This window comes from Aethalodelphis obliquidens, unplaced genomic scaffold, assembly GCF_003676395.1.
Source record: "Aethalodelphis obliquidens isolate GAN/ISIS:26980383/991018 unplaced genomic scaffold, ASM367639v1 scaffold18, whole genome shotgun sequence".
NCBI lineage: Eukaryota > Metazoa > Chordata > Mammalia > Artiodactyla > Delphinidae > Aethalodelphis > Aethalodelphis obliquidens.
In genome coordinates, this window is record NW_020837962.1 from 11,139,946 (window position 1) to 11,150,353 (window position 10,408).

Here is a 10,408-nt window from a genome sequence, read left to right on the forward strand (position 1 = left end):
ATAGCTCTTCCCACACATAAGAAATTCCGGAGCCCTGTACCAAAATAGGTCTTTTATTCAAAACCTATGATTAGTCTTTTGACCACTTTTGTTGACCTCTCACATTTCACTTTGGGCAGCAGTCCAGAACCACCCCAGAAGGGGCTCAAAGACCCAGGTATCCAGGTTTATGAGGGAAGTCGAATTCCTCTTGCCCTTTTGCCTTGACCATCTGGACCCCGAGGGTCAGGTGAAGTTCCCAATAATAGCACCAGATGCTTCCTGTCCAACGTCTGGCCTCCTTGAGATGACTAGAGGCCGAGCTGCCAAACTTCAAAGGGGCAGAAGGCCAAGGTAGGCAGTGTGTGGCAAAGGGTCTCAGGAGTCTATCCCGCTGCAGGAGGGTCCAGTGGACCCTGGGGGTCCCGAGTCAGAGAGCAGAGATGAGTGAGCGCAGGGAACTCTGGCTGGAGGCGCTCAATGGCCGGTAACTCGCGGTTAGACTCTCAACCTGGGGGTCCCCGGGAGGACAGGGCAGGGCGACCCCTCGAGGCCGGCGGTACCAAACGGCCCAGCTTCTTGCGGGGTCCCGGGAAGGCCCCAACGCTGGGGGCCCTTTACCCGGAGCCAGCAGGCAGCTCCTAGAGAGGGAGCAGACGTCAGCCGAACCCCCAACCAACCTCACCTCCAGCACCTTGCTTCGCTTGTGATCCCACGCGTCCCTCGAACGCGTGATCCTCGTCCCTCGAACCCAGGAGTTCCTTCCAGCCCTGTTCCCGTCGTGGGCCCTAGCTTCCCACCAGGGCCCCCCACGCCCCGGGGCACCGGGGTGGGGCGTCAGGCTCCCGGCAAGGTCCGCCCTCAGGTCCTGCCCCAGAGCGCGCACCGTCCGCGCAGCAGGCGCAGCAGGGACAGCAGCAGCAGCAGCAGCACTGAGACGGCCGTCACCGTCAAGAAGACCTGGGCTGCGGGCACACGAGTGCGGTGAGGACAGGGCTGGAAGGGTCTGTTCCCCAAACTCTCTCCCGCCTCCCACGCCCGTCTCACCCCCAATCGCGGCCTCTGGAGTTCCAGGCCGGGGGCTGCAGCTCACGTTGGCCCCGTCGGGGGGCCCTGCAGGGGTCTGGGCCGAGCCCTTGGGGGGCGCAGGGTCGTCGGCGTCCTGCAGCCCTGCGGAGAGGGGTGTGAGGCAGGCTGGAGGGGGAGCGGGCTGAAGGGGGACGCGGCGGGGCCTCACCGCGGTAGGTGAGTGCGAAGCCCTGCGCATGGCCGCGAGCGTCGCTGCGGAAGGTGAGCAGCAGTGCGACGGAGCGCAGGCGCAACGGCCCCGGCGGCGGCGGGCGGGCGCCGTCGAAGGCGCGGAGCAGGCTGCCCGAGGCGGCGTCGCGCAGCTCCAGCTGGTCGCGCTGGTCCGCCAGCTCGAAGAGGCGGAAGGTGAGCTCCAGCGCGGCGCCCGGGGGGCCCAGCGCCCAGCTACAGTTCCGGTCCGGCCCGTACTCGTCCGGGAAGTCCGGGGAGTAGATGACACCTTGAGGTGCAGTCCAGTTCCCCTGGCAGGAGCCCACGGACACTGTGGGCGGGGCCGGCGGTCAGAACCCGGAGACCGGCGGGCTCCTCCTTCTACATAGAGCCCCGCCCCTTCCCAGCTAGGCCCCGCCCCAGACAGACCAGCCTCATCTTCGGACCCCGCCTCCACCCCAGGTTCAGCCCAACTCCCTCCTCCGACCCCGTCCAACCCTTTCCATAGGCCCCGCTGTCAAACTATTAATTCCCTCCTCAAGTCTCGCCCTCAAACAATTTCTTTCTCAGGTCCCGTCCTCAGACCCAGACCCCTGGCCCCAGGTTCAGCCCAGTCCCGTTTTCGGGCCCAGTCCTCAACCCAATCCCTTTATTAAGCCCCGCCCCCAACCTACCGCCTTCCCTTCCCAGATCCCGCCCCCTGTCACGGCATCGCTGAGTCTCACTCAGACTCTTCCCCTCACCCGGGCCCCTCATCCCTGCCCACTCCTCGCCTTCGTAGATGCCCAGGCGCCCATCACCGCCGCACAGCTGGCCCGGGTGGCCAAAGCAGATCTGGTCACAGTCGGTGGCCGGAGCCGGGCGTCCCCGGGCCAGGTCGCTTTCAGAGCCACAGAAACAGGCGTAGCCAGCCTCCACGCCCGCCAACTGGGAGCACAGACTGGGTGACCACCGAGACAGGGGCTGGGGTGGGGGTGGGGTAGTGGGAGCCAGGGGTTGGGGTCGGAAGTGGGAATCGGGCTGGGGGTTCAGAAATTAGTGTCAAGGTTTGGCCTCAGAGTTCGAAGTTGATTTGGTCCTGAGGTCAAGGTCAGGGGTCACCACCGGTCTGGGCAGGTGGGCAATACCTGGTAGCCCTTCATGCGGCAGAAGCGAAGGCACACCTGGACAGTGAGCTTTGTTGAGGTGCCGCTGGGGCCGCTGAGGGCCGGGGGTGCCCCGGAGTCCACGAAGCAGCCCAGGTACCCAGGCACTGAGGGGGCAGCAGAGTCAGGCTCAGTGAGGCGCCTCCAAAAGCGAACTCTGCCCAGGCAGCCCGGCTTCCACCCTTGTCCATCCCGGCCCACTCACTATGACACGTGGGGATATCGCAGTAGCGCCAGTAGATGCCCTCCTCTGTCTCGGCCACGTAGCACCATGGCTGCACATCACCATCTGGGTTACTGTTGGTACAGGAGAAATAGTTGGGATCCTCCTGTCCCAAGAATGGCAAATTCCAGCCCTGACCCACGGCTTATTCTCAAAATGGCCACCGTGTGTGTTCGAGCAAATTCTGGTTTGCCCACCAGAATGGATGTCGACTTCCGAGTGTACGCTGGGAAGTCATTAAAGGGCCCTGGGGGCTGATTTTAGGTCTTCAGCTGTTGCTAGGCTATGAAGACTTTGAGGCCATTTGTAGTATTAGTTCTCCACCCAGCCATGGGCCTCAGCCAAGTCCCTTGTCTTGGAATCCTGCTTTAAAGCAGAAGTGATGAGCCCTAAGCTTTGCGGTTCAGCAGGGAAGTGTCCTCCCGCGCAGCTCGGTCCCTGCCGCTTCAGACCGAAACTGTGGCTCTGAACCCCCAATCCCTCCGTCACCACCAGTAGATGTGTCTCAAAAGAAGATGTGAGCCAAGGGCCCGGCCCCTCACTCCAGGGTTTGCCCTCTGACTACGCCACGCCCTTATGGGCGCCTTGAGTGCCCAGGCCTGACCTGAGGCTCTGCAGAAGTTATGCGCCTACGGCCCGACCCAGGTCAGAAAAGGTTCTACCCCACGCTTAAGCCCCGCCCCCAGGCCCTCGAGATGGCCCCTGTGCCGGCACAGCAGAGACCTCCGCTCCGCCCATGCCGAGGCCCAGCTCCGGGCCAACGCCTGTAATAGTGCACCCAGCTCCGCCCCAGCGAAGGCCCCGCCCCTCACCGGCAGAAGTTGTGCGCGCCCAGCCCCCAGCGGCCGTGGGGGTCGCTGGCGCTGCTGTAGCTGTGCTGCTGCGTCTGGTCCCAGTAGAGGCACGGGCGGCCAGCCCCGCGCGGGCCCGTGCGGTTCTGGTGGCCGCGGTAGTCTGCGCCATTCACCTGGAAGCACTCGGACAGGCCTGCACGGCGACGGCGGGGCCTGGGAGGTCCTGACCCTTGCCGGGCATCCTCACCCCACACTCCGATGCCAACTCCCACCCAGCTCCCCAGCCAGCGCCCCCGGCGCCCACGGGGCCCTCGGGCTGCTCAGCTGCTGCCACCACCTGCTCTGCCCCCTCGTCAGTGGGACTCGGGTTCTAGGCGCGGAGGCCGAGGAGGGAATGGTGACCTCGGCCCAGTCGCCGGGCCGCGACTCACCTGGGTTATGCAGGCTCCCAGCTGAGGTCCCGCGTGGCAGCAGCAGCCGGAGCAAGAGAAGGAGGAGGAGGCCCTGCGGGGCCCGTGTCCCCATCGCCCCCAACCAAGAAGAGGTCGCCCTGGCCCTCACAAGGCCCTTGTCGCCCCTGGGGTTGCTCCGGGGTCTCCCAGGAGGCCTGGGGGGCGTTGTCCTCTGACAGTCTGTCCTCGTCCCCGCTCTGCGAGGCGCTCTCTATCTGGGGCGGGGGGTGGCGGTAATATCTCCCAGGGGTATTTGCCTCCTAGGGTTTCTGGCCCTGAAGGCGTCTCTCTGCCCCGGCCCCTACTGGGAGTCTCCCCGGGGGGACAATCTCTGGCCAGGGATGTTCTCCGTCTCTGCCTCTCCGGGCTCGGGGTCCTGCCTCGGCTTCCACACCCGCCCCCTCCCTCTGCCTCTTGCTCTCTGAGTCTCCCTCGCCCAGGTCTCCGACGCGCTGTCTCCTGCCCCCCTGGCGTCCCTCCCCACGGGTCCCCCCCGCCACCGAGGCAGGGAAGCCCCGCCCGAGACTGGAGCGGAGGCAGCAGGTCCAGACGCCTCCCACGCCCGCCCCCCATCTCCGGGACCCTCTGTGTCCCGGAGCGCGCCTCCCCTCCCTTCCTCCTCTCAGGGTCGGTGAAGGTTCCTGCGGGAGCGTGTGGAGGAGGCCCGGCCAGGCTGGTAGACAGAACGACCCTAATGGGGGAGACACAGGACCCTCTCCTGAGGCCACACGTCCCCGGGGCACCCGGAGTCCCCAGCTCACAGACACCCTTGAATGAAGTGCAGGCACGCTCTCCCACTCAGTCACCCATTCATTGTGAGACGCTCACACGCACACCCTCTTTCGGATCTTCACGCCTCTCCCTTCCCAGGTCCCGACGCCTCTGGCCTGAGGAAGCGCCACTCCCTGCCCCCGCACCCGCCCCACGGGCTGGAATGGTGGCCGCTCAGTCTGGGACAGGCAGGGGCAGCTGGTGTCTGGGGAGGAAGGCAGCTGCGCCCCTGGTCCCAGCCTGTTCCCTCCTCTCCTCCTCCTCTCCCTAGGACCCCCAGCCCAGGCTCGCCGGAGCCCTCGCAGCGCGGTGGAATTCCCCTAGCGGTGCCCCCCCCCACCTGGCGGGGAAGGGGGAGGGGGAGCAGGCCCAGGCAGGCGTGGGGGGAAATTCCCCGCCCCCTCCCCCTGGGCCCGACTCCTCCGAGTCCTCTGATCTCCCAGCAGCGCCCGCCGGCTGCCCCCAGGGCTTGGGGAGAGGCCAGCGCAGGTGCGTGGGAGGGCGGGGGCGGGGACCGGGAAGGAGATGGGTGGTGGCCTGGGGCCCAGAGCGGCCCGCCCGGCCCCGATATCTTGCCTCCCAGTCCGGCCTGCCCACCCCTCACCAGTCCCCCACCAGGCTGTACAGCCTGCAAGGACCTGTCTCTGCTCTGTCAGTACCCGCCGTACTCCTCCCCCGCCCCAGATCGGGGGCGCAGAGAAGATTCTAGGAAAGCCACAGTGCTGGTGGTGGTGACTGGACCCGCGAAGACCTCGCTTCGAATGAGCCTGTGCCTCATACACAGGCTGGGGGGAGGTGTGTGTGTGTGTGGGGGGCGGTATCCCAACGCAGTTGGCTGGCTGAGGCTGGAGGCCAGTGCCCAGGTTGCCTCCTGGGGGGACCCTCTCAGCTGCCACGCTGGCCCGGGATCACCTCCCAGTTTCCTGGCCCTGCTGAGCAATGGACTGGGAGTCTCACCAGCACAGGCTAGCCCAGCGCAGGGAACCCATCTAAGGAGGGAGTAGTAAAACCCATGGACCTGGCCCCCTTCTCCCTTCTGCTTGTGAGCTTGGGGGCTGCTGTGGCTCCGTGGCATTGTCCTAGGCTCTGGCCCAGGGACAGCATCCTGGTGCAGCAGGCCTGGGTGATGGGGGTGCATGGGGAGCCTTGCTCCCAGGAGTCACCTGAGAAAAGGGCGGGGTGGAGGACAAAGACGACCAGGACCCCTCGTGCAGAAGGAAGGTCAGTGGTGGAGTGGAGGAAGAACTGACCCCTTTTCTGGCAGGAGGGTTGATTAAAAAGGGCTGTCCATCTGGCCCACTGTACTTTGGGCCCCCACTGCCAGGCTGATCTCCTGCAAAAGGGGTATTGGATGAAAAGAAGGGGGTGCTCAGTTCCAGGACTCAGGCACCAAGATGAGAGGCAGTATCCCCACTGCAAGCTCCAGTCCCAGGTGGCTCACAGAACCTTGAACTAAGGAAGGCCTGGGCTCTCGCCCCCACCACTTCCAGGGAGTTCAGAAAGGCTGCCTGCCGAGGGACCCATGGTCTCAGGCAGGACCTCCCCCTGGTCTCCCCGCAGCAATGGTACCACTGTCGTGGGAGGGCTGGGTCCCTACTGCCTGGCCCCTACCTGCCCCCTGCCTGTTTACTGACCCTGGCTCCTCCAGCTCCTGCACAAACAGCTGAACTTCATTTCCCTGCTTCCCTTGCATTAGGTATAGCCACAGGAGTGAGCTCTGGCTATGAGGCATGGGCAGGAGTGATGCCTCTCACTCCTCAATTCTCAAAGCAAGGGCCCAGATCAACAGCATTGACATCACCAGGGAGCTTGTTAGAAATGCAGATTCTCATACCCCACTCCATGCCTCCTTCATCAGAGCCTGCATTAACAAGATCCCCAGGTGTTAAAGTTTGAAAAGCACTGATGTAGACCCCAGCCAGGTCTGGTCTACAATAGCCTCAGTTTCTATCTCCTTCATTCACCAACTAGATGGAGGGGATACCTAGGGCCTAGGGGAGGGTGGAAGGAGCCAGATTCCCTAGCGACCTTGTAGAAGGAGCCCACCAACTAGAAGTATCAGCGTGGGATTCTGCATGAGTGGAGAAATAAATATCTATGTGTTAAGCCACTGAGATCAGGGGCTTGCTTGTTACAGCAGCTGGCACAACTTACCTGGACTAATACATTCCCCCCACCCTCATACAGTTCTTGTCTCCAAGGCTGGTTCCTCTGAGAGCTGGGAGGGAGAATGTTCCATGCCTCTCATTTAGCTTCTGGTGCCTTGTTGGCCGTCACTGGCATTCCCTGGCTCCTAGAAGCCACTAATCACCCCAGTCTCTGCCTTTACCTCCGCATGGCATTCTCCCTGTGTGAATGTCTGTGTCTGAATTTCCCCTTTTTATACGGACACCAGTCATGTTGGATTAGGGGCCCAACCTACTGCAGTAGGATCCCGTCTAAACTAATCACATCTGCAACGACCTATTTCCAAATAAGGTCACATTCTGAGGTACTAGGGGTTAGGATTTCAACATGTGAATTCTGGGGGGACACAATTCAACTCATAACATGTTACTTATTTCTTGTCACTTTTCCATCCTTGCTGCTAGTTCTCTAGTCCGAGCCACCACCATCTCCTACTTGGACTAATAGCTCTCTCAACTGAGGTCCAACTCCCCATGGTTACCCTGAACAGCTCTTCCAGCAGCCAGAGCCTTTTTTTAATGGGAGAAGGCTGAGGGGCTGTTCTAGTGCCCTCGGAGCCCTCAGGGGAACAGTAGGGTGGACAGCCAGGAGAGGCTGGGCTCTGCAGAGCTGTGATGAGGATGCAGCCTGAGGCTGGCAGCCGCCCTGCCCTTTGTCTCCAGAGACTCCCTTGGGTACCTCCGGCTTCAGGTCCTTGAACCAGGTAATCATACCTGATATGGACACCTGGGAGAGAACACCTGGGGCAGGTGTTGTATGCTGGGGTTGCATTTTAGAAAAGCCCTTGGCTATCATGGGGACAGATTGCAGAGGGGACACTGGATGCTGCAGTGGTCACAAAGGTGAAGGGTTGGGGCTCTAGGTGACTCAGGGGCCTAGGGATGGGGATGTTTATTTTTCTTTTTTTTTTTTTTTTTTGCGGTTCGCGGGCCTCTCACTGTTGTGGCCTCTCCCATTGCGGAGCAGGCTCCGGACGCGCAGGCTCAGCGGCCATGGCTCACGGGCCTAGCCGCTCCGCGGCATGTGGGATCTTCCCAGACCGGGGCACGAACCCGTGTCCCCTGCATCGGCAGGTGGACTCTCAACCACTGCGCCACCAGGGAAGCCCAGGGATGTTTATTAATACAAGGATTGACTAACAGTCTTCTTTACCATATGTGTGCCTTACTAGTGCTATGGACTGAATGTTTGTGTCCCCCCCAAATTTACATGTTGAAACCCTAATCCCAATGTGATAACATGAAGAGGTGGGACCTTTGGGAGGTGTTCCAGTCAGGGTGGAACCCTCATGATGTGTTAGTGCCTTATACGAAGAGGCCAGAAAGTTAGCTAGGCCTACCCCCCTTCCACTCCCCATGTGAGGACACAGTAAGAAGGTGGCCAACTGTAAACCAGGAAGAGAGCTCTCACCAAAACTCAACCATGCCCGCACCCTGACCTCACAATTCCAGCCTCCAGAACTGTGAGAAATAAATGTCTGTTGTTTAAGATCCCCGCTCTGGGGCCTATGGTATATTATGGCAAGCTGAGTGGACTAAGACACCTGGATTCCCCAAATTCTCCCAGCACCAGAGGAAGGAACCCCATCAGCCTTAACACATAGGGAAAGAAACCGCAGAGGTAGTGACTTCTAATGGGTCTGAGGTTTCTTTTCGGGGTGATGAAATGTTCTGGAATTAGATAGAGGTGACGGAGGCCCTACTCTGAATGTACTAACAGTCACTGAATTGTACACTTGAGTCGGTGAACTCTATGGTGTGTGGATTGTATCTCAATAAAGCTGTTACTAAAGAAAGAAAGAACTAGGCAGGGTGGCACTTGTGGCACTGATAGCTGACGGGACCTAGGGACAGGCAGGGCGGTGTTAAGGACGGCTCTGGGTTTCTACTTATGTGGTGGAGCTGTCAGAGGAGGGGGATGATGAGGACACTCCCCTTCTCCACCTTTGCTGCTGGTGACCGTGGGATATCCAGGGTCAAGGTCCTGGGGGCAGCTGGACACACAGGTTTGGTTGCAGAAGGGAGGGCAGAGCTGGGGCTGCAGACTGACAAACCGTGAACCCTGAAAATGGCTGTTCAGAAAAGGGCTGAGGTCCAGTCCCCAGAACACCAACCACCTTGCTTATCGGTTGGGTGGGAACCAAGGAGCCCTCAAAGGAGATGCAGAGAACCTGGGAGCCACCTTCAGGTCTGCAGGGCTTAAGGAGGGGCAGTCAGTGCAGGCGGTGAACTCTGAGATGCACCCGCTGAATTTAGTGACAAGGAAGTCCTTGGTGCTACCCAGAAGGAGCCATCTCGACAGAGGACATGGGGACAGGAGGCTGGGCTGGGTGGGCAGGGGGAGCTGGGCCAGGAGAAGCATTTCAGTGACGCTCACCTCACAACCCCAGGGACAAGACTGAGGGCTAGGGACCCTAGAGCCAGCCGCTGGCCCATTTTTAAAATTTGAGTAACTTTTTGGCAGTCTCGCTGCTCCTTATGAACTTTTTATTTCAGATTTCATAATTGAGATGTTGTTGTGCCATCACCCAAAGAGACACAGAGATATATTAGTGGCTCCACGTGGTGCAGACATAATGAAACAGGGTTTATTGGGGGAACTAGCAGTAGAGTGGAAATAGGGAAGGAGGAGGGCAGGACCACGCCCAGCTGTCGCTGTCCACCAGGGGCCAGCTTCCAAGAGGGACTTGCCTCTGTGCACTTTGCTCTGTGACAGGGATAGGGCAGGGGACATCTTGCTGGCTCTGGAACCGTGGAGGAAGTGGCTGTATGATGGGGAGCCTCTGGGGCTTGGTGGTGGATGGTGAGTGGCCATGGGGCTACCCAAGGCGGCAGCAGTATCCAAATTCATGTCCATTGGGGAGTCCTCGGTCCGAGCAACATGGACCATCCACCTGCCCTCTAAGGTCAAAGCAGGTGCAGAGATGAGAATGAGTGGCTGGGCCCTGGTCAATGTGAGCATGGGGGCAGAGGGACAAGCCTGAGTCCTTCCTCTGACTCTGGGCCTGGAGCCCAGCCAAGGTGACAGTCATGGGACTCGAGATTTGGAGTCGCCTACCCTGCACCCCGTGGAAGCCCTACTGTGGAGGGTGGGAAACCAGTGACCCTGCAGGCGTTTGGGTGACATTGGCTGCTGGGACTCGGTGCTTCTCTCCGGGCATTTCAGGCCTGTGTGAGGTTCCTCTTTGTGTGGGACTGAGCAGAGACCCAGCTGGTGCTGGCGCAGACTTGACTGTCCTTTTAAGTTCAGGTGCCGTTCTATAAGTGTGGTCACCTCCCGTGGATGTGCACATCTGTGGGTCTGGGATTGGGGTGCATCTGTTCCCACAGGGCTGTCTTTGGCCTTGGCCATGGGCAGTTCACTCTCTCGGGGCAGCGTGCTCCATGGCCAAGAGCACTGCCCGAAACATAGCCCCTGTGTTGCGTGTCCACTGCAGGCGGCCAGCAGCATGATGGGTCTCTTGGCAGGTTCCTGTCTCCTACCTGGGAGGTGGGCTGTCACGTTGCTGGACCATCTCCATGACTGCTGGCCAGGCTGGTGGGTGAGGGCCCCATGGAGCCGGTAGTCGGGTCAAGAGATGGGACAGTTACCTGCCTGGGAAGGTAGCCAGGGTCTTGG

General features: G+C 60.8%; 1 protein-coding gene across 13 annotated transcripts; it reads right to left on the reverse strand.

Moving 5' to 3' along the window:
- Nucleotides 1-32: 32 nt before the first annotated feature.
- Nucleotides 33-6,619, reverse strand: KREMEN2 (kringle containing transmembrane protein 2). 13 transcript variants are annotated; one of them, XM_027117692.1, is made up of 9 exons: nt 3,812-6,614; nt 3,399-3,573; nt 2,569-2,660; nt 2,346-2,470; nt 1,992-2,145; nt 1,217-1,549; nt 1,027-1,149; nt 866-944; nt 33-620 (listed from the first exon to the last, which is right to left on the reverse strand). In XM_027117692.1, exons 1-9 carry the CDS (start codon nt 3,903-3,905, stop codon nt 410-412), a joined length of 1,386 nt encoding a protein of 461 aa, XP_026973493.1. In that variant the 5' UTR covers nt 3,906-6,614; the 3' UTR covers nt 33-409. The 13 variants fall into 13 exon arrangements, 12 of the variants coding, with proteins under 12 accessions (XP_026973493.1, XP_026973497.1, XP_026973491.1 ...); XM_027117696.1 differs by lacking the exon at nt 866-944 and having other exon boundaries at nt 3,812-6,616; XR_003435113.1 differs by having other exon boundaries at nt 594-620; nt 866-939; nt 1,027-1,549; nt 3,812-6,618.
- Nucleotides 6,620-10,408: the final 3,789 nt, after the last annotated feature.

Coding starts and splice junctions, on each gene's coding strand:
- KREMEN2 (XM_027117685.1), bottom strand. CDS start 3,905: ATGGGGACACGGGCCCCGCAGGGCCTCCTCCTCCTTCTCTTGCTCCGG. Junction 2,661..3,398: donor GGCGCGCACAACTTCTGCCG/GTGAGGGGCGGG, acceptor CTGTACCAACAG/TAACCCAGATGGTGATGTGC. Junction 2,146..2,381: donor CAACAAAGCTCACTGTCCAG/GTGTGCCTTCGC, acceptor CTGTGCTCCCAG/TTGGCGGGCGTGGAGGCTGG.